This window comes from Apis laboriosa, unplaced genomic scaffold (assembly GCF_014066325.1).
Source record: "Apis laboriosa isolate Shangri-la unplaced genomic scaffold, ASM1406632v1 scaffold78_cov150, whole genome shotgun sequence".
NCBI lineage: Eukaryota > Metazoa > Arthropoda > Insecta > Hymenoptera > Apidae > Apis > Apis laboriosa.
The window spans coordinates 537606-564789 of record NW_025224442.1 but is presented as its reverse complement, the minus strand read 5'-3'; the positions used below and the strand labels follow the sequence as shown (position 1 = coordinate 564789).

At 30.0% G+C, this 27184-nt stretch overlaps 3 protein-coding genes across 4 annotated transcripts in view; all 3 read left to right on the top strand.

The window, feature by feature from the left end:
• Positions 1–1758: 1758 nt before the first annotated feature.
• LOC122719444 (esterase E4-like) lies at positions 1759–4791 on the top strand. The gene is made up of 8 exons (XM_043945229.1): positions 1759–1953; positions 2322–2610; positions 2726–2911; positions 3033–3232; positions 3314–3473; positions 3546–3872; positions 4346–4490; positions 4584–4791. Exons 1-8 carry the CDS (start codon positions 1816–1818, stop codon positions 4717–4719), a joined length of 1581 nt encoding a protein of 526 aa, XP_043801164.1. The 5' UTR covers positions 1759–1815; the 3' UTR covers positions 4720–4791.
• A 3144-nt stretch (positions 4792–7935) lies between these two features.
• On the top strand, positions 7936–11317 carry LOC122719445 (juvenile hormone esterase-like). The gene is made up of 8 exons (XM_043945231.1): positions 7936–8079; positions 8933–9221; positions 9338–9523; positions 9606–9805; positions 9896–10055; positions 10140–10466; positions 10859–11003; positions 11083–11317. The coding sequence occupies exons 1-8, from the start codon at positions 7945–7947 to the stop codon at positions 11315–11317; spliced, it is 1677 nt and encodes a 558-aa protein (XP_043801166.1). The 5' UTR covers positions 7936–7944.
• Positions 11318–19203: 7886 nt separating this feature from the next.
• Positions 19204–27184, top strand: part of LOC122719466 (prisilkin-39-like) — a 15948-nt gene continuing 7967 nt past the window's right edge. For both annotated transcript variants that reach the window (XM_043945287.1, XM_043945286.1), the window contains exons 1-4: positions 19204–19275; positions 20189–20273; positions 24554–24685; positions 25155–25247. In XM_043945287.1, coding sequence (XP_043801222.1) covers positions 20192–20273; positions 24554–24685; positions 25155–25247 — 307 coding nt within the window. In that variant the 5' untranslated portion in view covers positions 19204–19275; positions 20189–20191. The remainder of the gene's footprint in view (positions 19276–20188; positions 20274–24553; positions 24686–25154; positions 25248–27184) is intronic.

Here is a 27184-nt window from a genome sequence, read left to right as displayed (position 1 = left end):
GAATGTTATGATTCAGGGAAATCAAAAATAAATGGGAATTTAATGCGTGAAATTAATTTAATATAAAAAATTCGATATAGGAACAAAACATGATAAAATGTCGTGTTAAGCGAGAATGGCTTTATGACGCATATATTGTCGAACATAATCTTTTAAAAATTTTATTAATATACAAATCTTTCAATCAATATATTACATTTTCTTAATTAGATTTTAATTAGATTTAGATAAATTTTTTAATTTTTCAGCAAATCTACTGGATTGAATAATTCGTTTATTTCTGTACAATATATTCTTTAAACTGTATACTTAATATTAATAATAATTTAAGATAATAAATATCCTCGATAATTCCAGATATCTAAGTCTTACCTCTATTTAACAGTTTATCGATGATTAATTCTATTATTTGTCTCAAAATATATTCCTTCAGCTTTATTCTCTTTTTTTTAACATAATTTTTTCTTATATAAGTAACAAGTAGTTCTTCGAGTTAAATTTGAATAAATTCAATTCAAAATTTGTATACAGCGAATAAGCGAATGAAAAATATTTATTCCAAGTGCTTATTTTAAATTATCAGTAAGAATCAAATTGATTCTTCTTTATATTTTTTTATTCTACTTTTGATTTGAAGGAATAACGTGTTTAATTTTTTTCGTTCAATTATTTTTAGTCTATTTTTAAAAATTTTCTAAAAATCTTCCATCACATCGATACTCGTCCATTGCAATATTGGGGTGCCTTTTTTTTTTTTACGTTTTTTTTATGCTTTTTAATTATTCGACAATTTTTTTTAATATCTGCCCAAATATTTTTACACGATATAATATATCCTTATTATATATCCTTATAATATCCTTTATATTCGATTTTTAAATTTTTTTAAAATTCGTGTTTCAAATTGTTTGTACGTCAAATCAAATTTCGAACATCAACTGTACTCTTTTTTGTTTTTCTTTAAAATTAAATAAAATATTAATAAATTATAAATATTATATAAATATAATTATATTATATTTATTACATTTATTATATTATATTTATTTATTATATTTATTATATTAAATATAAATTATATAAATATAAATTATAAATATTAATAAATTATTAATAAATTAAAATTTTAAATTTTATTATCTATTTTTTAAGTTTAAACTTCAAATGTGATATTGTTAAGTGTATATATGCATTATTTATTTATTATCATATCTATTCATAATAATTTCACGAATATTTAATTTTTTGTAGAAATCAAATTTCGAACGAAAATATTTTATTCGAACGTGTCGTGATATAGTTATTTATATTTATTATTTTTATATTATAATTATTTATATTTATAGTTATTTACATATAGTTCATTAAAAAATTACATAAGTTGCAGATTAATATATAATAATTAATAATATTAACTGAATAATCAAATCTGTTTCGAATTCGTATCGAATAAATTTCCAATTAATATTAAATTACGTCTGTTTGTTTCCTCGTGAACTTGTGAAATAAATTTGTATTTCGAGATAAACATTTCTCTTAAAAATACAAACTTAAAAATTGTAAATATTTAAAATAAAAATTTTTTGAAAAGAGGGGGAAAAATAGAGCTATACGTCACCATTATTTTTACCTCTATTTCACTTCATTATACTTATATTACTTGTAAATAGATTAGGATGCTTATGTATTCATACAAAATTTAAATGTACATAAATCCACAGAATATTTATATGAAATGCAAAAAAGGATAAAACACGTAAAAGTGGAAGCAAAAATATAGACAATCTCAGTGCTAATCTAACTACGAGCTTAAAAATGAGTATGCCAATAGTAACCGTGAAACAAGGCAAATTAAAAGGGGCGATGGTACGGAATATCTTAGGATCATCGTCGTACTACGCTTTCAGAGGAATACCGTTCGCAACACCTCCTGTTGGAGAACTCAGATTTAAAGTGAGCACGTAATAATATATATACTTCCACCATTTTATTTATTTATTTTTAAACTCTCTCATTCATATCTTTGAGCTCTTTTTCTTTCTTTTCTTTTAAAATATCAACGATATACAAGCAAATTTTTTTCCTTTTTAACAAATACATTTTATTAATACGAAAGAAATTTCAACTCGATATTGATATCGGTTATCGATCTAATTTTTGATTCTTTTTTTTTTTCTCCAAAAAATGATAATTAAAATACCATGACGTATGTAAAGAGACGAAAATTCGAATCTAACGATCTATAATTAGTGGTGGAATAATTAACGCGATGCTCTTATTATTATTATCTTCCATCTAATTTCTTAAAAATTAAATTTAAGGATCCGCAACCGGCCGAGCCATGGACAGGTATCAAAGATGTCTCCAAAAACGTTGAATATTACTGCATGCAGCGCCAACGATTTATACCGTATCAAATCATTGGCAGCGAGGATTGTCTTTACCTGAACGTCTACACCAATTCTCTTGATCAATTGAAACCGGTTATGTTCTATATTCACGAGGGTGCGTTTATATGCGGTACTTCGAGTTTCCAGGAAATGAGGCCCGATTACCTGCTCCCGAGAAACGTGGTGGTCGTCTCGAGTAACTACAGAGTCGGTGCATTCGGTTAGTTCGCCTTGTCGATTCGATTTAAAAAGCGAGGGGGAAGGAACAAGGGTGGAAACGATATTTTTAACGCCTGGATCTTTTTCTTTTTTTTTTTTTTTCGATTGGAAAACAGGATTTCTAAATCTGGGCCACCGAGTCGCGGCCGGGAATTACGGCCTCAAGGATCTGATCTTGGCTTTGGAATGGGTGAAGGAAAATATCTCCAACTTTGGGGGGGATCCTAACAACGTGACGATTTTCGGCGTAAGCGCAGGATCGGTTTTGGTTCACGCCTTGCTTTTGTCGCCACGCGCGGAAGGTAACGCTCGGCTTTTTGATTTTTTCGATTCTCGGCAGATCTCGAAAACGACGACGTTTTTTCGTTTTGCCGAAAAAAAAAAACGTCGAATATTTAATAAAAAAAAGAAAAATTTCTTCAGGATTGTTGCACAAAGCGATCATGCAGAGCGGTGTGCTTTGGAGTTCTTGGTGCAAGAGTCAGAATTATTCTGTTCGTGGATTCAGATTAGCCGCCCTCCTCGGTGAAACATCGAAAAATCCCGAGGAGGTGGTCGAATTTCTGCGAAAAGTGCCAGCCGAGGATATCGTGAAAATTCAATCTAATATAGTGACGATAGAGGTAAGGAATTTTTCCATCTATTTCACCATTAAGAATAATTTTCGAGCAATCGAAACATGAATGGAATATCCCCGTTGATAGGAAAAATTCTCCTTCGAGATTCCTTTCGGGGTGAGTTACGACGAGATAGCAGACGATCCCGTTATGCCAAAATCTATCGATGAATTACTGAGGACAAGAGGAAGTAATATCCCCGTAATAATCTGTTACACGGCTGACGAATGCATATCATACGTAAAAGGTAAATTTCGTAACAATTTTTTCGCGGTTGGGCATCGATCTGATTTATCTAATCTTATTTTCCTCTCCCCAGATAAGTCGAGGGAGACGATTGAAACGTTGAACGAATATATGCCCAAGTACGTGAGAAGTTTGAAATCGTTGAAGAAATTAAATGAGGAAGATTTTGAACGAATTTACGATACGATAAACAATCGATTCTTTGAAGGGAAACCGATTAATGAAAAAAAAATCCGCAAAGCAATCGAGGCATTGACTCATATATATTTCGAACTTCCTATTATCGTGATGATAGAAGATCTAGTGAAGAGGACAACCGTGTCTAATTACGTTTGTAGATTCTCGTACGTTGGAAATGAGGAATCGGCCATTGATTTTATACAAAAACGTCAAGTTTCTGGTAAGAATACAATTTTTAAAATTCATTATCCCTTTATTCTTAGAGTGAATAGTCTACTAATAGAATATGTACAATGTACGAGATGATCCTAGAAGAAATTCTATCGATGAAGCTTAACACGGTTACGATTTTTCACGTTGATTTCAAACAATTTCGAGAAAATTTTCGATCTTGTTAACGAATTATTAGTGAAAAATATTGACCAATCGCAGAACATGTACGTTTATCGCGTGAGAATCGATCGGTAGCGTTGGGTACGAGTCGTTGGATTTGAACGAACAAAACAATCAGTGTATCTTTTCTTCTTCTTCTTCTTCTTTTTTTTAATTATCCTTATTTTTTTTTTTTTTATTACCTTCTATAAGATTATTACTCATATTGTACAAATTAACACTTGTTAATACATATTCGTTCACATTTATATGTATTTTTATATGTATTTTTTATATTTATATATTATTTACATTTAACAGGAGCAGCTCATACGGATGACGCGCCATATTTGATATATTCACCGAAATATAAAGTTTATGAGCCTAATCCACCAGTAATCGGTACAAAAGACAGAATAACAATGGAACGAATGACTAGAATGTGGACTAATTTCGCAAAAACGGGGTAAATTTTATTATTTTTTTTTTCTATATAATAAATATAGAAACATAAAATATTATTTTTATTATCTTACATCATTACGTATATCCAATCCAGGAATCCTACCTCGGTTAAAGATGAATTTGTTAACATTGATTGGAGGCCCGCAACAATGGACGACCTCTGTTTTTTGGATATTAATAATGAATTAAAGATGCATCCCATTTTACCACACATTTTATCCTCTTCATAAGTTTTATTTTGTAATTTTATTTTATTTGTTTTTTTTTTGTAATTATAAATATAATTATAATTATAAATTGTATAAAATATACGAATAAAATTAAATGTCAAATGTGATAACATGATAATAATGTTTGTCAAATTTTTATTTCCTTTTCCTTATCCGTGCCATATTTATATGCAGAAAATATAGTAAATTATTCAATTCTTTTTTTTTTTTTTGATTGTAAACATCACGTTGTAGAATTTTAGAATATTTTAACGCAAGTCAAGAGACGGAAACGAATCCTGGAAAAATATAAAATACGAGTAAAGAATTTTTAAAGCGAAAAAGTTTTCTCGAATCTCGATCGATTCCATTTCGAAACAAAACTTGTTCACTTTTAAAAGTAGAGTTTTCAAATTCAGTCCCATTCAGATCTGTTTTATCTCTTTCTCTCAAAATACTTAAAAGATTCAAATATAAGTTCAAATCTACTTGTCATGCACTCGAACCTATCACTAACTTTTATCACTTTTAATAATTGCAGCCTCAAATTTTCGTTCCTCTACTCTTTTGATCTTTGAAGTATTTCAAGATTTAAGAATCTGATTTGACTCACATTTTCTCTTAAAAAAACATTGCCACGATACGCGGTTTCAAAGAATGCTTTTATCTCTTTCTAATTTACTAAAACACTTTTAATTATGAAAATGTTGTCCAAATTCTTCGCTTATCTTCTATCAAAAAGAAAAAAAAAAAAAAGAAAGAAACAATGTATACATAACTCATATCTCAATTATGAAGCCATTAATAATCAAATGGATAAGAGATAAACAACCGGTAATAAAATTTTTATGAATGAAACTCACGATTATGGAATATTATAGCTATTGCTGAATTGTTGTCAATGGAATACTATTTTCATATTTCATCATATGTATACGAAACGTGCAATTGCTCAGAGATAATCATTTGACAATTTGTTTTTCATATTCGATAATATTTTGATTTTATAGATTCTTAAGTAATCGTCAAGGGTCAAAATTGCGTAAACACGTAAACCGGACTTCCGCTGATAAGCCGATTACAGAATAATATCGTGAAAAATTCTGTAATCGACATAAATTATGATTACTTATTGTTAATCATCCTCCTCCCCCTCTCTATTTCGAGAAGAGACACGATCTTGACATCGATGTAGATTTCGATTCCCTTCTCTTTCTTTCTTCCATTTTTTTTTTTTTTTTTTTTTTTTTTTTTTTAGATTCGGCAAAATACAAAGGGAACTCGAAGGTCGTCCAACGACTGATTAACATCAGCTCACTATTACATAACTTATTATATCAAAAAATTATTATCAAAAAATTAGAATCGTTCATTCATAATTTTTTTTTATTTTGATAAAATTTGAAAGTTTGGACGGAGTTTAAATTTTAATAATTGACCACGTATTTCTCGCGTGCAGATTAAAAATTTGTATATTATGTAAATACTTAATATCTTGTTATTTTTTTTTTTTTTTTTTTTTTTTTTTACTACAACTCCCATACAATTCGTAGATAATTTTATCGATGTGAATTTAATTGAAAACGGAGTGTCAAATTTAAAGTTACAATTTTTGAAAGAAAATTCACGACAATAAATGATTCAAAGGAAATATTAAAGGAAATATTGGGCAAAATAATTCAAAAATAAGAGAGAAAGAAACAACGTATAGGGAGCGTATGTATCGAAAAGATTAATGTAATGTATCGATAAGATTGTAATTAAAGGAAAGGAAATTCAAATTATTAATATGCGTGTGTATCTATAGTTGTTAATAAAAAAATAAATTAATAAAAATAATGATAGTTAATAGGAATTATTATCAAATAACATCATTCAAGTTTTTAAATTTTATATTTTAAAAAGTTTTTAAAAAACACTAGAGAAAGAGAAAAAAATACGATACGATCATTGTCACGATCATTGTCATCATTGAATACGTAAATGATACGTACATATAATAATTTTTCTCTATGATCAAACATTCTATGATCTCCCTCTATTTCTATGCAATTATCCGTCTAAATAAAATCCTAATTAATTAATGTTATTTCTGTATCTTTTATCATTTAGCAATAAAAACATTGCTGCACGTTTCTTATTACTGTTGTACAAATTCCAATTTCGAATTTAATTAATTTTTAAAAATTTAAATCAATTATTAATACAACTATTATTAATCTCATTAGAAATGAAATTAATTATTTATAGAAATGGAATTGTATATAGCGAAAACAACATGACAAGATAAATTATTTTAATATGATAAACATTAATTGGAGCATTAAACGTTTCACTGATTATATAAAATTATTTGTATATTGTTTGCAGAAAGAATAATAACGCATTATCCTTTATTGCATTTAAATATAGACGTTTAAAATAACTTTCCCATTTCAATTTTAATACACGACACATGATACGCGATTAAAATAAATTACAAGAAATGATGTAGTTCAGGAATTTTTTTTTTTTTATAAGTGTATTTTTCGCGATAGGTGTCAATAGAAAAATAGGGAAAAATTTCATTCAAAATCCTAAGAATAGTTTCAAAAGCCTGATGTATAAATCTTTTTTGAAAGTGGAGGAGAAGTTTCATAGATTGAAAAGTTTTTCAAATAGAATACTTTCTTCCTTTTTTTTTTTTTTTTATAAACGAATCGATGTATTTTCTCGAGAAAATATTATTCTCGATCGAAAATTTTGATTTCATTTAAATTACAAAAGCTGTTCATATTTTTTTTTGCTTGCAGTTTTGATTTCTTCAAAAAAAAAAAAAAAAATCGTAAACTTCCATAAATTGATTTTAAAATTTTTTAAAGTTCTGTTCCAATAATATTAATTCAGAACGCTTTCTAATTGGATTAATGCGAGTAAAAAAAAATCTATTTATTTTTCTAAAATTATTTACGATTTATGAGATCGTAAATCAAAATATTTTGCATTGTTGCAGGATATTAAATCGACGATAGCGAAATGTGTCGATGCCAGTTTCGTCGATCAGTTGTTAAACGAGTCATGATCTTTAACCTTAGGAGAAATTAACATGATTAATTATGATTCATCTATCCTATAAGTACTCAGTTGGACAAAGATTTTTCATCCAGTCGTTAGGTTTTAGTAGTGCGGTACGTAACTCTAAACAATCTAAAAATCTGAAATTTCTCCACGATTTAAAAATCCAACGATTTAAAAATCTACTCGATAATGAGCCAGCCAATTGTGACCGTGAAGCAAGGTAAATTGAAGGGAGGAATAGTGAAAAATGTTTTAGGAGGAAAATATATCGCGTTCAGGGGGATACCGTATGCTGTTCCACCCATTGGAAAACTCAGATTTAAGGTATTGTATCATTTATTTTTGTATTTGTAATTGACATTACTTGAAAAATTAAGAAATTTAAGTTTGAAAGGGACTTTTAAATTTTTTTGAAATTTTCAAATTTAAATTTTTTAATTTTCTAATCGTGCCATTAAATCGTCAAGATCGTTTCAAAATTGGCTACGAATATATAATGTAAAAATTATGCTTGTGAAACTTTACTTTTAATGAAAAATATGAGTGGTAAATGATATTTTTCCTTTATTTATATCGATAAATATTGTAAATTTTAAGTTGTCAATCTAGCAAATATTAACCACTTTTTTTTCTTTTTTTATAATTTTCTTTCTTTTTTGATAAAATTCTCTCCGTAAAAAATTCTTTTTTCGCTTTCAATGGACGAGATTTATAATATAAATTTGTCGCGAAATAAATAAATTATGAAATTTCCTTTTTTAATTTAAACGATAAGACATAGTAAAACGCAAGATAATCGCGAAATAAAGATTATTAATAATTGTCACAGATCGATAATTTATCTCTCTTCACTGTTTCTCTCGCTTCAATTTTTCTTATTTATTCATTTCGAAATTAAATTCTGGCATATAAACTATATCATTTGAAATTTATTTTTTGAATTTCATTTGAATTATTTTTTCTGTCCTTAATAGGATGAATAAATTAGATTGTTTCTATTATATTTACTTTTTACCTATTTACCTATCGATTTCCAAGCTTGGTTCAATCCAGGCCATTAGAAAATTAGCGAAATATCGACAACATCGAAAATCTTTCCTCACGATTGCACGAGGATGCGATCATTATTTACTGCTCCGTTTCCAATTAAAGTTTTTAACTTTGTGAAACAACACAGGACCCGATACCGATTGGACCGTGGACCGACGTTAAGGACACCACGAAACCCACTCAATACTACTGCCCGCAAAAGCAGATCTACCCACCTTACCAAATCATCGGATCCGAGGATTGCCTTTACCTGAACGTCTACACCAATTCTCTCGATCAATCGAAACCGGTTATGTTCTATGTTCACGAGGGTGCATTCATATTTGGTAGTTCGAGTTTTCAGGACGTGAGGCCCGATTACTTGCTCCCGAAAGACGTGGTGGTCGTCTCGACTAACTACAGAGTCGGTGCATTCGGTTAGTTCGCCTTGTCGATTCGATTTAAAAAGCGAGGGGGGAGGAGCAAGGGTGGAAACGATATTTTTAACGCGTGGATCTTTTCCTTTTTTTTTTTTTTTTCGATTGGAAAACAGGATTCCTAAATCTGGGCCACCGAGTCGCGGCCGGGAATTACGGCCTCAAGGATCTGATCTTGGCTTTGGAATGGGTGAAGGAAAATATCTCCAACTTTGGGGGGGATCCTAACAACGTGACGATTTTCGGCGTAAGCGCAGGATCGGTTTTGGTTCACGCTTTGCTCTTGTCGCCACGCGCGAAAGGTAACTCTCGGCTCTTCGATTCTAAGAAAAAAAAAAAAAAAGAAATTATTCGAATATTTGATCAAAAAAATCCTTGTTTCAGGATTATTTCACAAAGCGATCGCGCAGAGCGGAATGCTTTCGAGCGCCTGGAGCAAGAATCAAAGTCAACCCGATCGTGGATTTAAATTGGCCGCTACTCTCGGAAAAGTATCCGACGATCCCGAGGAGGTGGTCGAATTTCTGCGAAAAGTGGCGGCCGAGGATATCGTGAAAGCTCAGCCTACTATCCTCACGTTGGAGGTAAGGAATTTTCCCTTTCGCCCATTTTCGCGATCACGATCGATTACTTTCGAAATATCTGAATCGAAATTTATCTCATTTATCCGATAGGAGAAATTCTCTTACGCTATTCCTTTTGGGATCAATTGCGACGAGATGGCGGAGAATCCCGTTATGCCAGAACCTATCGACCAATTGCTCACAAATCCAATCGCTAACGTACCCGTGATAATAAGTTACACGGCTCACGAGTACATCATGTTCCTAAGAGGTGAATTTTCACGAATCTTTCTCTCAAAAAATTTGCCTCAATTTTTCGATTATGTTATATTACATCCCCGCTTCCATATCTCAGGCAGAGGTCAAAATATATTAAACGTTTTGAACGAGTATCTGCCCACGTACGTGAACAGTTTGAGAGTGTTGAAGAAGTTGGATGACGAACAAATCGAGGAATTATACGAAATTTTGACCAATCAATACTTCGACGGGAAACCGATCAACGATAAGAAACTGCGAAAAGTGATCGATCTTCTCACTCTCATTTATTTCGAGCTACCCGCCATTATGACTATAGAGGATCGAGCGAAGAGATCGCTTTCCTCTACTTATCTGTGCAAATTCTCCTTCGTTGGCAACGAGATATCTCTTTCGGATCTGGTAGTGAAACGTCAAGTTTCTGGTAAGCAGCGAAATTCTTTAATCGTATTCTCCTTCTATGTATAATCATCCAACAATTTCCCAATAATTTTCCATTTCTCTCTTCTTTAACAAATCTTTAATCCTAATGTAAACGTGCACTTTTCCCAATTCTGTAACTCTGCTATTCCTTATTTAACTTTCTAATTTCTTCCAGTAATTAATTAAATAGACTATTGCTTATGTTATGTATTATTGGCGCGAACATGTCCATCCAAGATCAATTTCGAATTATATGTTTTATTTATCGCCAAAGTGCGACGAGAATAATCTTTCAGCGGTGTCAGTGGGGAGTCAGTTTGAATAAGAGAATATTCTAATAACGGAGTGCATGTTCCACTGTAATACCCTGTAATATTTATTCGCGTATTCCAGGAGCGTCTCACACCGACGACGCCCCATATTTGATATATTCACCGAGGTTGAAAAGTGACAATCCTGATCCACCGGCGGTCGGTACGAAAGACAGGATTACGATGGAACGAATGACCAGGATGTGGACTAATTTCGCTAAAACGGGGTAAATAATTTTTTTTCTTTTTTGTAAAATTATTTTTGCAAAGAGGAGATCGTCTTAACCGTTTATATCCTCGATCCAGGAATCCTACTTCGATCAAAGACGAGTTCGTCAACGTCGATTGGAAGCCTGTTACCACGAACGATCTCTCCTACTTGGATATTGGCAGCAAATTGGAAATCCTCCCTGTTTTACCGCATATTTTAAGGGACGAGATATTGAGCACGAATAAAAATCGAATAGTAAAGGAAAAAAGGCGAATCATGCCGTCTATTTTCTTTAACAAGGAAGAAGGGAACAGACGGTGGCTCTGGTGAATCAAATAGAAATTAGTTTCGTTAGGGATTATCTTCGATTTTTCTTCATTCCATTCTCGTACATTTTTATTAAAATTATTTCTTCTCAAATTTTCACTTTTCATTGCGTGTAATCTGTGTATTGCCATTTCTCAAGCAGTTGATCCTGAATGAAAGCTTGAATGATTATTCAAGAATTTTGCTCAAAATTTTGCTCAAGAATTGACACAAGTGTCGTTTACCTATTTATATTATTTTTTTTAGTTTTTTTTTGTCAAGCTCTTATCCCTTTTATGTATTATTATTTTATGCAATTTTATGTACTTTATAATATACTATATTTATTAGATTTTTTCGAATTTTTTCGAATTGACACGATTAATTGATTCGAAACTTGCAATATCGAGCGATGTTTCACAATTTCTGTTTAATTCATATTTCTGAATCAATTAATTTAAAGCGAACCAGTTAACCAGTTTGTCAAAGTTAATTCGAAGCTCTTGCTCAAAGAATTATTTAACGATAGGTGATAATTATATGTTCATCGATCATCATCGATTATCGTCCATGATTATTAACCAAAATCAAGAGTTGTTATCAATGATAATCACTGATTGTCTTCTTATATAATCACTTATTATCTTCGATCATCGAAAAGAAGCTATGACTGTTATTTGTATTATAATTTAATTCCAAGATTTTAAAACAAGAGTATTTACAAATTATTTACAAATTAACGAATTTCTATTTCAATAAACTATATACTTTATTTCGTAAAGAATATAATTTTTATTTTTCCATCCCTTTGGATCTTGTTGGATCAACTTACTATTTGAAAAATCGTTTCTTTTGTGAAATATATACACGTATATTCCTCTTAAATTTTGAATGAAAAAAAAAAAAAAAAAAGAATTTCGAGGAATATTATATATTATCTGCGCGGAATTCGTAACCAAAGAAGTTTCTTTCTACTTTTAAAAATTCGCGTAAGGAAGGGAGAAACCACCTGCGAGTGACAACGAAACCGGAACTTCGAATCCTCCAAGTTTTAAAACTCGCAGAGTTCCGGTAATACCAATTGAAATACCTCGACGAAAATCCATTTGCAGTATATCATACGGCTCCTGGCATCACGTTAAAATTATCGATGCCACTGACTTGATTTATCGCACTTCAACTGTAACAGCCCTTGCTGAAACTTGTCTTTTGAATTTCGAGAAAGCTGATCTCTGAAAAGAGAAAAAGAGAGAGAGAGAGAGAGAGAGAGAGAGAGAGAGAGAGAGAAAGAGAAAGAAGAAAAAAAAATAAAAGGAAAAAAAAGAAAAGACGAAAGAGATAAATTCCACTGGAATAATTTCTTTTATAAACTCAATTTTCAAACATTCATCAACTTTCATCGTTTCGACATCACGTTAGGATTATTAATATTATTATTTTGATTCATTGCACCTTGATTATGATATATTTCTTATGAATTTCAGGAAGTTTAAAAAAGTGGAAAAGGGGGAAAAAGAGAAGACGAAACATTCAATTTTTCTTCTTACAGAGACTTTTCTCAAAAATATTATTTCACAAGATTTTTAAGATTTGTCGATATTATTGATTTGATACTTTAAGGATCACACAAAGAATTTTCTCTTTAAGAAAGGAAAAAAAAAGGAAAAGACGACAGTATCCCTCTCGGATAGTTTGCTCCTTCTTCAACCCTTTGTACTGAAACAATTTTCAAATACAAATTAAAAAAAAAAAAAAGAAAAGAAATAACTGGAGAGTAACCCCCGAAAGAAACTTTGTCAGGGACGAAAACAAGAGAAACCCGAAAGAATTCACTTAAACACCGTTCGTACAGCGTTAAACCTCCCTCGAAACGTTTATACGGAGGGGGGGAGGAAACTGTATTTATTCAGTTGGCGTTCGTAGAAGCGGTTCACGGCAGCTAAAAACTCTGCAAGAAAATAAACCACGAGAAAAACGAACAATACGTATCAAAAAAAAAAAAAAAAAAAAAAAAGAGGGAAAGCGGATAGTTAGTGCACGTATATGTCGATCTAATTTCATTCTGAAAAAGATCGGACACGATCCATTGGGGACATTGAAATTGTGGAACTGTCGAATTGTGGATCAATGGAACTGTTAACGATTACAGCTCGCGCGTATTAAAACTATGCAACTTCAATTATTGTATATCGATTTCGAAAAGTCGAACGATTGCTTGTCATTCGAGCGTTACATACGGTGTCAGTCAACGATTGTTATCTGGGTTATATGCAGCTTAACTTTTATATTGATATGCAACGTTGTTGTGTTTCGATGCGAGCATATTGACGTTCGATTTGTTGAGATTAATATCTATATATATATATGATCTTTTTCTTTTCGATTTTCCAGATCAGATTCGAGGCTATATTTTAATAGAATCTAGATAAAATTTTGATCATCCGAAGATGTACGTATGCACAAATTTTTAAAGAAATCTTAGAACATGTTGTTTTACTTTTGATGGAATTTTAATATCTCTCTTTTTACATACACCAAAATTATTCAAGCTGAGATGGATATAAGTTAAAATAAAATTTTTGAGTCATTGAGAATGATCATTTTATTTCTCTTTAAAGTAATCTCCAATGTCAATAAAGATTTATTGTACTCAATTACACGTACGCACATTATTTAAAAAAAATATTTGTCTTCGCGTAAAAATATACTTGATGAACTTCAAATATTCCATGCTATTACAAATTTATCAATACGTTAATATTTTATCTCTTCTTCACAAGTCAATCAAATATTTATCCCCTCTCGTTTTTCAAAACTTCATCTTTTTCAAATTGGGTAACGCAATCAATATGCCTCGAAACAAAGGAAATCTGAAAAAAAAAAAGAACCAATAAAAGATCCAATCTCAATCCAAACAATATCCTTTCATTTTTCAAAACTTAATATTCCTTCAAATTCAAAGATAAAGCACAACAAATCCGAAGACGTTCGATCGGATACATGACTCGAAAAAAGGAAAACATAAAAGAAGAAAAAAGTCCAGCCTTGAACAATATATTCCTTCCATTCTAGGAAAACTTAATCCATTCCCGGATTCAAAGTGTACAAGCACAACACAAATGCCACAAGAGCGTTTCAAACGAGAACGTAAACACGAGGACAAGAATATTTTCTCAAAGGAGATACGAAACGAGAGAGGAGAGGCAAGTCCGGTGAAAAAGATCAACACACTCTTCGAAGCAACGTTTCTTTTCGATTAGAGCAGAGAGCTGATACGCGGTGTCCCCCAAAGAATCCACAACCCATTCCTCGAACATACCTGAACTTCCTCTCTCAAAGGGTTTGCACACCACTGTCCTTCCCTCGGTTCCTTCCCCAGGAAATGGTGTTTTCACGAGGAGCGGCAAGACGCTGTATCGCGCGCGCACGATCATCCCTTTTCTCTCACCCCCTTCGGTCACCCTCCACGATCACTGACTGCAGCATAGTCCACACGCCGCTGCGACACACTGTAACGCGAGAGCGTTTCCCTCCGATCGTTAAAACGCGGAACGTCGATCCAGAGAGGCGAGAGGCAGACACTGAGAGAAAGGGTTGTCCGTTGGAGGAAAAACACCGGGGCGCAATTGCCCCCTCCACTATCTGTTCTCACCTGGTCGGGCGAAAGGAAAGGAATCGCGGAGGGACGAGTTGGCGATGAGGCGCTCGCCGAGGTGAACGCTCCTTCCTCGAGGACGAGACGAATTCGACTACTAACGGACGACGCCCGTGGAACGCGCACCACCCTCTCGAAAGCGCGGCGCGACGCGCGCGCAAACGCGCGGGAGTTACGCGACCAAATTCCGCGGAGGATCGGGGTTTGGGGTGGACGAAGGTAAGGAAGATGGAAAAAATTTGTTTGCGTTCATCGTTGATTAAGAGTAAGTGGCAATGGCTTGATTTCTTCTCTCATTCATTGATTTCTTATGCGATTCGAGTATGAGTAATAGATTTGTTTAGCTTAGGCTGGAAATGTTAGAATTTGGATTAAGAATTTTTTAGATCACTGAAAAGTGGGGATTAGAAGTGTAGTAGTAATGGGTAATTTGTTTTGTAATGTTCAAATTATTAAGGGAATTTGAGTAAATTGAAGTGGAAATATTAGAATTTGGATTAGAGAATTTTTTAGATCATTGAAAAGTGGGAATTAGGAGTGGTAATGGATAATTTATTTTTGTGATATTCAAATTGTTAAAGAAATTTAAGTAATGAATTTTGAAAGTGGAAATATTAGAATTTAGATTAATAATTTTTTAGATCACTGAAAACTGGTGCGAAAATTAGGAATGATAATGGATAATTTGTTTTTGTGATATTCAAATTGTTGAATATTTATATATAAAATTTGAGTAATGAATTTTGAAAGTGGAAATATTAGAATTTAGATTAATAATTTTTTAGATCACTGAAAACTGGTGTGGGAATTAGGAATGATAATGGATAATTTATTTTTGTGATATTCAAATTGTTAAAGAAATTTGAGTAATGAATTTTGAAAGTGGAAATATTAGAATTTTTTAGATCATTCAAAAGTGGAAATTAGGAATGGTAATGGATAATTTATTTTTGTGATATTCAAATTGTTAAAGAAATTTGAGTAATGAATTTTGAAAGTGGAAATATTAGAATTTAGATTAATAATTTTTTAGATCACTGAAAACTGGTGTGGAAATTAGGAATGATAATGGATAATTTGTTTTTGTGATATTCAAATTGTTAAGGGAATTTGAGTAGATTAGAGTGGAAATAGAACTTAGAATTTTTTAGAATTTTTTAGATCATTGAAAAATAGTGTGAAAATTAGGAATGGTAATGGATAATTTATTTTGTGATATTTAAGTTGTTAAGGAAATTTAAATAAGTTGGGATGGAAATATTAGAATTTGGTTTCGACTAAAATGCTAAAAAATCTGAATTCGAATGATTTTGAGGATGTTTTTTTTTTGAGAATATTGAGGATAGATCATTTTTTGACGAAAGTTAATTTCTTGATGCTTGAATTCTTGAAATCAGAATTTCAATGATAGATTTATTTTTAAGCATAGGGTTAGACTGGAATGTTTATGTATTCAAAAATTTAAATGTACAAAAATCTGCAAGAAAGTACATGACAAAATATTCATTTTGATATTTAAAGCATATTAAATCAATGTCTTTTTAAGTTCCTTTTCCATCATAATTATAATGATAAAAATATTTGCACGAACACAAAAGATATATAAAATGTTAATATCTCCTTCATTAATAATCAATTGAAATTTATGTTAAACGAGGTGGAGAGACACAACGAGATAGCTTTATCTCCATCACCTACAACTTTAATAAATAAAACTTAATTGGATATTTTTATATATATCAAACTTTTGTTCTAACTTTTAAGGATATAAAAATATTCCATGAATATATTAACACGTAACACGAAAGATCAAAGTTTTATTAAAAATAGGATACCTCAAGAGGGGGATTGCATACGAAATCGCAAGAAAACGAAGTCGAACGATGCACGCACATATCGAGCATAGTTTAACCAAACAGGAGTATATACGTCGTTCAACGAGGAAGAAGATAAAGTCTGAACCGTATCACGGATGAAATAAAACGAAATACAACTCGGTGTGGCACCGGTAATTTCTTAGAAAGAGATTGAAAGAGGGATGGGATTCTCTCTAGTTTTTTTTACATCCAATCGCGTGTACGAGTAGAAAAGATGATACGTGCCGGATGATATGAAATCTATTGGATGGAATAGGGTAGAGCAGGAGATGTGTACATCGCGGCGCAAACCGTGTAACCGTGATACAATGGAAAAGGACAGAGAGGAAGATATATTTTAGTGGCATGCGTTGTGCGAGAGGAAAGAGGAACGACCTTAGCACGCGCCACCGCTGCAAGTAAAATCCCACCACCAACAGCGTTTCCATCCTGTGAAAGAGAGGGAGCGAGGGGGGAGGAGGGGCGGGAATTTCTACGAAACTTCCCTCCTGATTCCCTTCATCCAAGGGGTTTCCTCCGACAGTGCTGTCGAAAACTGGGAAACGGGGCTTTGCGCAGTCTCCAGATCGAACATCGAGAGCACGGGGACCTCGAAAGCGTGGATGAAACGTTCCTCGGCCCTTCTACGTGGATGAAACGTTCCGACACGTGAGGACGTTTGACAGAACACGGTTGTCGATAAGATTTCTGACGATACATACGTGACTGCGGAAACTGTGGAGAGGAGAGTTTAGAAACGTGGCGATGAAAGTGGGATATGAAAGGCCGACGTAAATCATTCTTCGAGGGACGTTTCCTTGGGAAATGTAGATTCGTATCTTGAAGATCTGTGAAGAAGAGGTTTAATATTAGTATCGAGAATATTTTAGAGAGAGAGAGAGAGGATTTCGAAGATTCGAGAAGTATCGAAGGCGATTATTTGTATAAAAAAAGTTTGAAATGAAATTTCAGTGGTAAGAGAAAAAAATACGATCGATGAATATAATTTTTGAGACAAAGAATGTTTTCAGAGAAGAAAAATAAATAATTCATTGAAGAAACGAAAGAGTTAAAAGTAAATTATACGAGGAAAAGTAAGAATTTTATTAAATAAATTCAAATATTTATCGTTGACGGAAAATTCAAATTTCAAGACTGGGAATTTGAAAAATGTAAAATCTTAGGAAATGTTAATATTTTATTATAAGTATTGTGTAATTAAATAAATTAAAATATGAAAGCGAAACTCGAACATTTTGAGTTATGTACATTTGATTCTAGTAACTTTAACAGTCGTTGTTAATCGTTCCTTTAATTTAATAAATCACAATATTTATAAAGAGTTATAAAAATAAAATATAATAATTTAATAAAGAAATAGGAAAAATAAATAGTTAACAAAATTGAATTAATTGAAATTATTTATAATTTAATTTAATATTGAATAATATAAATGAAATAAAATTTTTACCATTTTTTCCCATTGAATCACATATTTTCCAAGCATTTCCAAGTATTATGTAGTGAGATCTTCGAAAGATATAATGCAATGCATAGAATGAAGAGAATAAATTGATATCATTTACGTGTTATAAGATAAACTTCTGTATAAAAAGTATAATTATGCATATGATATTCCTATATGAAATAGATCACGTAACAAGATCCTATATTATAATGCAATTTTATATGGAAAAAAAACTTTTTATTATGAAAAAGGATTAAAGAACGATAAAATTATAGAAAAAATAATATTGTAACATTTGTATGAACTATATAAATTTATATGATTTATTTTTCACAAGAAACAAATTTTTTTTATAAAATTCCATAATGAAATGAAAAAATATTTTCTTTGTTTGTTTGATTAAAAAATTTTGTTTCAAACATTATGTTGAGATAATGATATCATAAATGGCAATTCCATGCAATTCTATGATTCAGTCTTTACTTCGAATTTTCGATATCTTCGCTTATTACATTTCTAAAATTATTATTATATTCAGAATTTATCATTTAATCATTGTTATAAAATTTATGCGAGATATAAAATATATAACAAAAATGGCGGGTTAACTCTAATAAGTTTTAAATTAATATTCATAAAGCATTTTCATTTTATAGAAAATCACATTATACGTTTAATATCACATTTTAAAGTTATTCTTAAAGGTTAGTTATTCTAAAGGTCTTCTCTTTAAAGCCTACGCTTTTTTCTATTTTCTGATCATTAAAACGATTATTTACGCTCAACATAGTATTTCCTTTTACGTCATATTCGCGCCATATCGGTCTCGTTTTCCAAGTCTGTTTCTGTCTTTATCTTTCATGTACAACTTCATCCTCCATCTTTGTTTCAGTCACGGCTAACGTCAGGTCAGTATCGATAGAACATTTCACTGAATGTTCAGTATTGTACTGACTACGCGTTGGAGTGGACGTTTTCGTGTGTAATCAGTGAGATTTTTGTGGTAAGTTTGCTTTATTTGTTAATATAAGATTATTATTTATGTTTATTTAAGAAATTACGTATTAATTATTCGTACGTAACATAAAGAATAACGTGAATAAGTGTAGTAAAGACGAACGACGCAATTTGTGATTTCTCTATAGTCAAGGTCACTGGATTAAAATCGTAAACTCGATATCACCAACAATCTTAAATATTAAATATTTAAATTGTTAACAATTTATTTCAATTTAACTCGATTATTAATTCAATTAAATTAATCGAAAAATATATACATCGAATTATTACGAATACGTTTGAGGTTATGTCCAAAGATAGGTATGACGAATGATTTCGATCATGTAGAAAGTGTAAAACAAAGATGGACGAAGAAAAGAATATTTGCGCGGGCTTTTATTTAGCTTTGATGATATCATATAGAATAATTATTTAATTATAAGCTTTATATAGGGAAATTTTTCATTTATTAATTAGACAGTAATTAGTTCTCATTGTCAGATTTAAATTTGTCTTTTTTATTCGTTTTTATGATTCATATATTTGATCCATTTATTATTTTATTTCAAAAGTTCAAATTGTTATTTAATATGTCGATTATTTTATAAGTTCTTTTCTTTATTTAACATTCAGTGATTAGCAATCTTTTTTTATGTATTCTATACATTAATAATTAGTTATCTAGAATTATTTCGATTTAATATGCAATTATTCTTTATTATTATTATATATTATTATATTCTATTTTATATTACATCGTTTCTAAATTATTCTGAAACGTTGAATTATTTTATAAATATACAAATGTAATGCTTAATTATCTTCTAAGAAATGATAAATTTTTAAGAAATAATGAATATTCTCATTTTTATTCTAACGAAATATCGACTATAAAAATGAATATTTTTGTGTTACAGAAAATGTTTTCCACTTCAACACTGAGTGTCCTATTAGGGACAATTTTACTTATCTCTTCGATTCCGGATGCAGCATCTTTTAGCAGTATGTAAAATCAAATATTTTTTAGATTATTAAAAATTTATTTTTGAAAAATTTTTAGAAAAATTGTATTTTAAATTGACGTTATTATAAAATTTAATTAAAATTATATTATCGATTATTATTTGCGATATTGAGGTTAAATCGTAACGTTGTAATTCAATTGCTATGGCCAATCGTTTCGTTTGATGGGGATTAAGTGGACTTAATGGAAACAAATGATTATTTTTAATCTCCAACACGACTGATGCAATTATATTAACCTTCATCGTTATCGTCGACTTATCTCTTTTTCTTTTCTTAATCCAATAGAAGACTCTATTAAATTTTTATTAGAAAAAGAAAAAGAAACAGTGATAGGAATCAAAAGATTTAACACTTAATGTACATAATTTTCATTATTTGAGATTTTAAATAAATTATATTAGATTTTTAGATTGAAAATATTTATGAAAGAGAATTTCTATTTATTAAAGAATTTTTTTTTTTTATTGTAATGAAGATGTAGATATTTTATGTCTATCTTATATTAGAAATATACAATAATTTCCATTTATTATACGTATAATCATTCATTAATATCTTTACGTAACCAAGCAATTCTTGTTGGAGGCCATAAACAAGTACGGTTTCTAGATATATTCTCTTATTTTTGTGGCAAAGATATCTCATTAAATGTTTTTACCAGATGGATAATTCTTTTCATAAATTAAATAGCTTTGACGAGATCATATAGAATAATTATAAGCTTTTATATGGGGAAATTTTTCATTTATTAATTAGGCAATAAGAGGGTGAACAAATTTCCTCTCTCAAAGTTGAAGAACTTAGTTTCTTTTAAAAGAAAGCTAATTGTAAAAAGGAGTAATTGTAGAAATTGTTCTATAATTTTTTCCATAATTTTTCTGTGAAATTCTCTCTCTTTTCTGTGCCTAGTTAAATGAAATATAGTTCATAAAGTGTTGGTAGAAATATATATGAATGTTTAATAATTTTTTTAATAACTTCTATGTTGTTTTTAATTTGATTATCATAAACTTAAAGAGTATATATTTCTATACACTTCAATTCAATTCAAAAATCTTTAAAACATCATTTTAAATAAATTTGATATTTGATTACATATATAGTATAGTATAGTATAGTTTTAAATTTTTCATAAATTTTTTAATAAAATTGTAGTTTTTCTTTATGTATGATACATTGAATCAAATAATAGTTACTTAATTTTTTTCAATTTCCAAAAATAAATATTAGTAAATATAATTTATATCTATATTTGTGAATAGGAATGTAATATTGCAGTCCAGATTGCAATCTAATTGAAATTATATTACAATTACATTTTTTTATTCTATTTATATTATGTTTATTATAGTATCGTTACAAAAAAATAATTTTATTCATATATATTCATTCATTTATTTTGTTATTTATTATACATATACATAGATTACATTTCTTATTTTGATGAATCATAATTTAATCAGGATCATATAGAATATACATTAAACCAAATTGATATAATTAATTATCTGACCTTAATTGTTACTGTCCAACCGATATTCATGCAGAAATGTGACAATTATAACCGCATATATACATTTCATTTATACGGAAGATCGAAACATTATTCACTCTACCTTGATAGATTTTTCATAATTACAGTTGTTTGCGTTATCATATAATACCGTGCATTTTACAAAATTAAAGTTGTTTATGTTTATCATTCAATATGTTATCCATTTATTGAAATGAAATTTAAATTTGCAAAAAAATATATACAACATGTTACATATTTAAATAAAAGAAGTTAATTTTTTGATTTTAATCTTGTGATAATAGAAAAAATGATATTATAATTATATTAAAAGATTAGATTAGATATAATACGAAAAATAATACAATTCATTTTAGATTACATTCGATCCTTAAGTAACATAAAAATTGCAATAATTTTATAACCATTACAAAATTTGTCTGACAATCTCAAAATCTGAGAATCTCAAAAGTGTTAGAATATAAAAATTCAAGAATTGGATTACCATCCATATCCATAATCTACTTATGACAAAAAAAAAAAAGAAAGTCACGTATCAATAGAGAATCATTCCGAGTTTATGGACATAATACTCTCATTCTTTCTAATATTACGATTCTTTCCTTCATCCGTTCCATTTGTTCCTTGATAAACGTTTAAGAACAATTAGAGAAAGGATCATTAGCCTAGTTTTAATATTCTCTTTCTATCTTTCGCGCGCACCTTTTATTCCATTTCTTTCTCAACACGTAGGATAAGGGATAACACGAAGCTTGGGCGTTAACTTTGCAGAGGGTTCGCTTTCTCTCCCTCTCCCTCTCTCTCTCTCTCTCTCTCTCTCTCTCTCTCTCTCTCTCTCTCTCTCTCTCTCTCTCCTTTCCCCTTCCTCTCTCTCTCTCCCCTCTCTTTCACTCCTCTTTCCGGTTGTCCTCCTTCTCTCTCAGCCGGATAATTGAGAATCGATGGGGTTATATGGGGATGACGGTGTGGTGCTTGAATAGAATTACGATTAGCAGCGTCGATGCCGGGCCTCGGTTGGATAACGTCTGGTAAATGCGCGCTCGAACTTGTATTTTTAACCGGAGCAAACTTTCGATGGTGTATTTCCAGATATGGTGTTTCGAGAAATAAGAAAATGCGAGACGCGAAATAAAATAAGAGATTTGTATTATGATACTCTTGCGCTATGATATTAGGTTAGATCAGGTTAGGTTAGGTTAGGTTAGGATAGGCGAACATCTGGTAAACAGGCGTTGCACGTTGGAAATTGTTTTTCATTAGAAGAAACATCCGTTTCTCGATGGTGTTTTCTGGAATAATAAAATACGAGATTATTGTTGACGTGAAATAAAACAAGAAATATGCGGCATTGTAATATTAGGTTAGGTTAATGCACGTATTTTTTAAAATATGAAAATGTTAGACGTTATTGTTGATGTGGAATAAAATAAGGAAAGATGTGTACCTTTTTTAGTGAATAATATTAGATGGAATTGTATGAAATTACAGATCTGTTGAACTTTGTTTCCATTTTTGTGCTTTATTTCTTTCAATTTTGTAAACAAATTATAAGGGAAAAAAGAACGTGGATTTAGATTAAATATAAGAATAGCACATAAATGCATCAGATAAACAGATTTTAATTTATTTATCAATAAAATGTATCAGTTGATATCCTGTTGGGAAAAAATATATTTGTGCTAATGTTTGGTTAATTTCTATATTGATACTCACATATATGGTTTTTTTATTTCAAATAAAATTTCAATTTTTTTTTTTTTTTTTAGTAAATAATTTTTAAATCAAGTTTGGGTATTAAATTAAGGATTAAACGCATAATATTTAAGATGATAATATTAATAAAAAGAGATATTCTACATTTCTAAATTGTTTAGATAATAAATTGAAAGTGTAATATGTACATTAATCCCGTTCAAATATATCGGCACAGGTGAATTAGGAAGACTAAGTATAGGTATTTGCTTACACTTTAGTTATTAAACAAGTAGGTTTAGTTACTCAGTTGTTCAGTTTCTGTTTGAAGTTTTAGAGAAACTTGATATATGAGGAATATTGAGTTAAAGTTACTTAAACATAAATATATTTATTCTTTTACAAATAATTTTGTAATTGACCGTATAAATGTTAATCTCTAAAACAAATTTTTACAACTCACTTATATCAGATATTCAAAGAATGATTATATATTTGTTCCAAGCAAAATTTTTTCCAAGTAATTTCTTTTAAAAAAACTATAAATTCTCCAAGAAAAGAATTCTTCTCCTTCTGGTATACTTCAAATGTTAAAATTATAATGCAATGCGAGGAAATATTATACTCTTTGAAACGAAATTCTAAATTTCTTCGCCAAAGTTTTACGTAATCCAAAAAATACAAGTTAGAAAAGTTTGAACATATTGTGCCAGCATGTATCCCGGCATAAAACCACGATAATGTTAATATTTAACGATGGTAGTAGTTTCCAGTGGAGTGAGCATCGTTTACGTGGATCGTTCGCACGAGAAATTGAAGCATCGAAAACGACCCATTTGATCGAGGAGCATCAGTAGCTCTGACATATAAATTTCATTTATGAGGCGTCCCTTTCTCGGGGAGAACTTTTAATGAACCATATCCAATCGCGAGATCATGCCCTATTACTCGAACTTTCCCCACTAAACGTGGAAAAAAAAAAAAGAAAAAAAAAGAAACTCCGGCTAAAGTGTTACTTTCTGGTCCACAGAATACGGGAGGACGTGCAAGGACATCGGTTGCATGAGGGATGAGGTCTGCGTGATGGCCGAGGATCCTTGTTCGATCTATCAACGAGATAACTGCGGTCGTTATCCGACTTGTAAGAAATCTCGTCCAGGCGGTAAGAACGTTCACCCTTTTCGTAAATATTGATTCTCAAATATGTGCGTAATGTAGCTCGAGGAGGAAGAAACAAAAGCGCGTTTTCGATCCATAAATTAATAACTTCATTGTTCTTCGATCGATCACGTGTTCATTAAATTTTAATCTATTGTGCGTAAATTGCCGACAACGGTTGCATACAAATTTGCTCCCTTTATGATTGATAATAGTAATAAATAGCAAACTTTAATGAACGCGGAATGAATTACTCGTGTTTACATATGAAGTAATTATCGTGAAATAATGTGGATAATTATCAGAGAATTTACGATAATTATTTTATTTGGAACTTACTGTACAGTTCGAATTTAAAAAAAAAAAAAATTGGGAAAAAATTATAAATTTGTTTAACTTTTAAATTCACTAACGTGATACATTGAAATTTTTGTACACCAGGATTGAAAAGACAAGTATCTTTTTATTTGCAGAAGCTAATTGTGCCAGCACTCTGTGCGGTGAAAATGAATACTGCAAAACCGAGAATGGTGTCCCGACATGTGTGAAGAAATCAGTAGTAAATGGTGAGTGTTTAAATTCCTCTGTCTTTTATTTGTATTGATTATGCTTGAATGCTGCTTAATTAGTATGAAGCAGCATATGAAAATCTAAATGCATGAAGCATGAAATAGAATATATGAAAATGAATACAATTGAGAGAGGAATACAATATTGTTTTGAATTCTCATATATGATTCGAATTATTAATATAAAATTTTATTTAAAATTTTATTAAATAGTTTAGAAAATGTGTATCTTTATGTTTTTTTTGCATGATATAATTAAAAGGAATATTAAGATATTTTTAATATTTTAAAGTTGAATAGATGAGAAATAAAGAGGTTCTATAATTTATAAAAATTAAAAAATGTGAACTATCAAGTTTTTTTTCTTAATATATTCATGGAATATTATATAAAGTACAAAATTAGTTAACCCAATTAAGAATAACCATTTTTTTTTCTCATGTTGAAGTTAAAAATTTTTAACAATTTAATCAATTTGATTCTTGATTGATGTATTAAAAATTTGAAATTTATTTCAAAATTAGAAAAAACTCATTTAACATTTGTTAATGGAATTCTGAACTATTGTAATCCTTTCTCAATCGTGGCAAGAACAAAACTTTATGCTTAGCTTTATACTTTCTTGTTCTATATTATTATGATTTTATGTTTTTATAAAATTATTTTTGCAATGGATTTATACATATCTTTTTATTACAATTTTTAATTTAATTTATATATTTATCTTCGAATAATCTATGTTTGGCAGTTTCATTTCTTTGATTTCATACGTGCACTAGACGTGATTTACGCGGAAATAACACGTTCTTTATTGATGCAATCTATGAAATCGTTTCGAGTGGAAATTACAATGACACGTCGACACGTGTGCGCTTCATTAAAACTTCCGGTGTACTTGGACTTGAACACGTTTCATATGAATCGCGATTTATTTTTTCATTTATCTGATCGTATAAATCTAATCTGATTAATAAAAATATTTTTTTATTTCTTATTATATCTTTTATTATTAAAGGTATTTTTAACAATTTGCTAAAAATATTTCATATTTAGATAGGATCTATTAAATTTTAATAAAATTTGTTTTTCATATTTATCATTAAATGTGATCACAAATCTTTTGCAACAGATTTATCTTTTCATTTTATTTAATTACAAAATTTTTCTTAGGAATTATTTTATATCATCGTATAGTAAATTTATATATATATATTTTTGATGAATCGAATGATGATCGTGTAATAAATTCTTTTTGCAACTGCAAATAAGATTTTCAAATAAAAAAAAAAAAAATAAAATCTCGAAATACATTAATGAGTGTAAAATGATGTATAACATGAGGTCGTGAACTTGTATCTTGAATTTTTTTCCTCTTCTCAACTTTTTCGAACACGATCTTTCCATTATCGTCTCTTTCTACACAAATGTGTGGATGCGCGTATATATTCACACGAGGTTATAAGATTTCGAAAGAAATTGCTCTCGAATTTAGATATAAACCACTCGAGTATAAAATTTTAGCCCTGTCGATAAAAAGGAAAAAAATTTATCAATCTAGTTACAAATGAAATTTACTAGAAATGTGTGCTTCATATTACGTTACGTTAAAATTCTCTCATTTTATAAAATCGTATATCACAAAGTAATATCTTAAATTAATTTTACAATTACGTTTACTATAAATATCAATAAATAATGTTAAAAATATTGATTAAATAAAAAATATTTCGCTACATTTTCCACGATATTTTCATCGTAGGATAACTATAAAGCATGCAGCATTGATGTTCACTTTTAACGCTTTCCAATTATTTTCGCATATCTAACACAGGATGAAAATAACGTAGCACAGTTTTTAGAATCCTCGTAGCACCTTTGTTCGACTAACTTCATTAAAACCAGTTATTGTAAAAGGAAAAAAAAAAAAAAAAAAA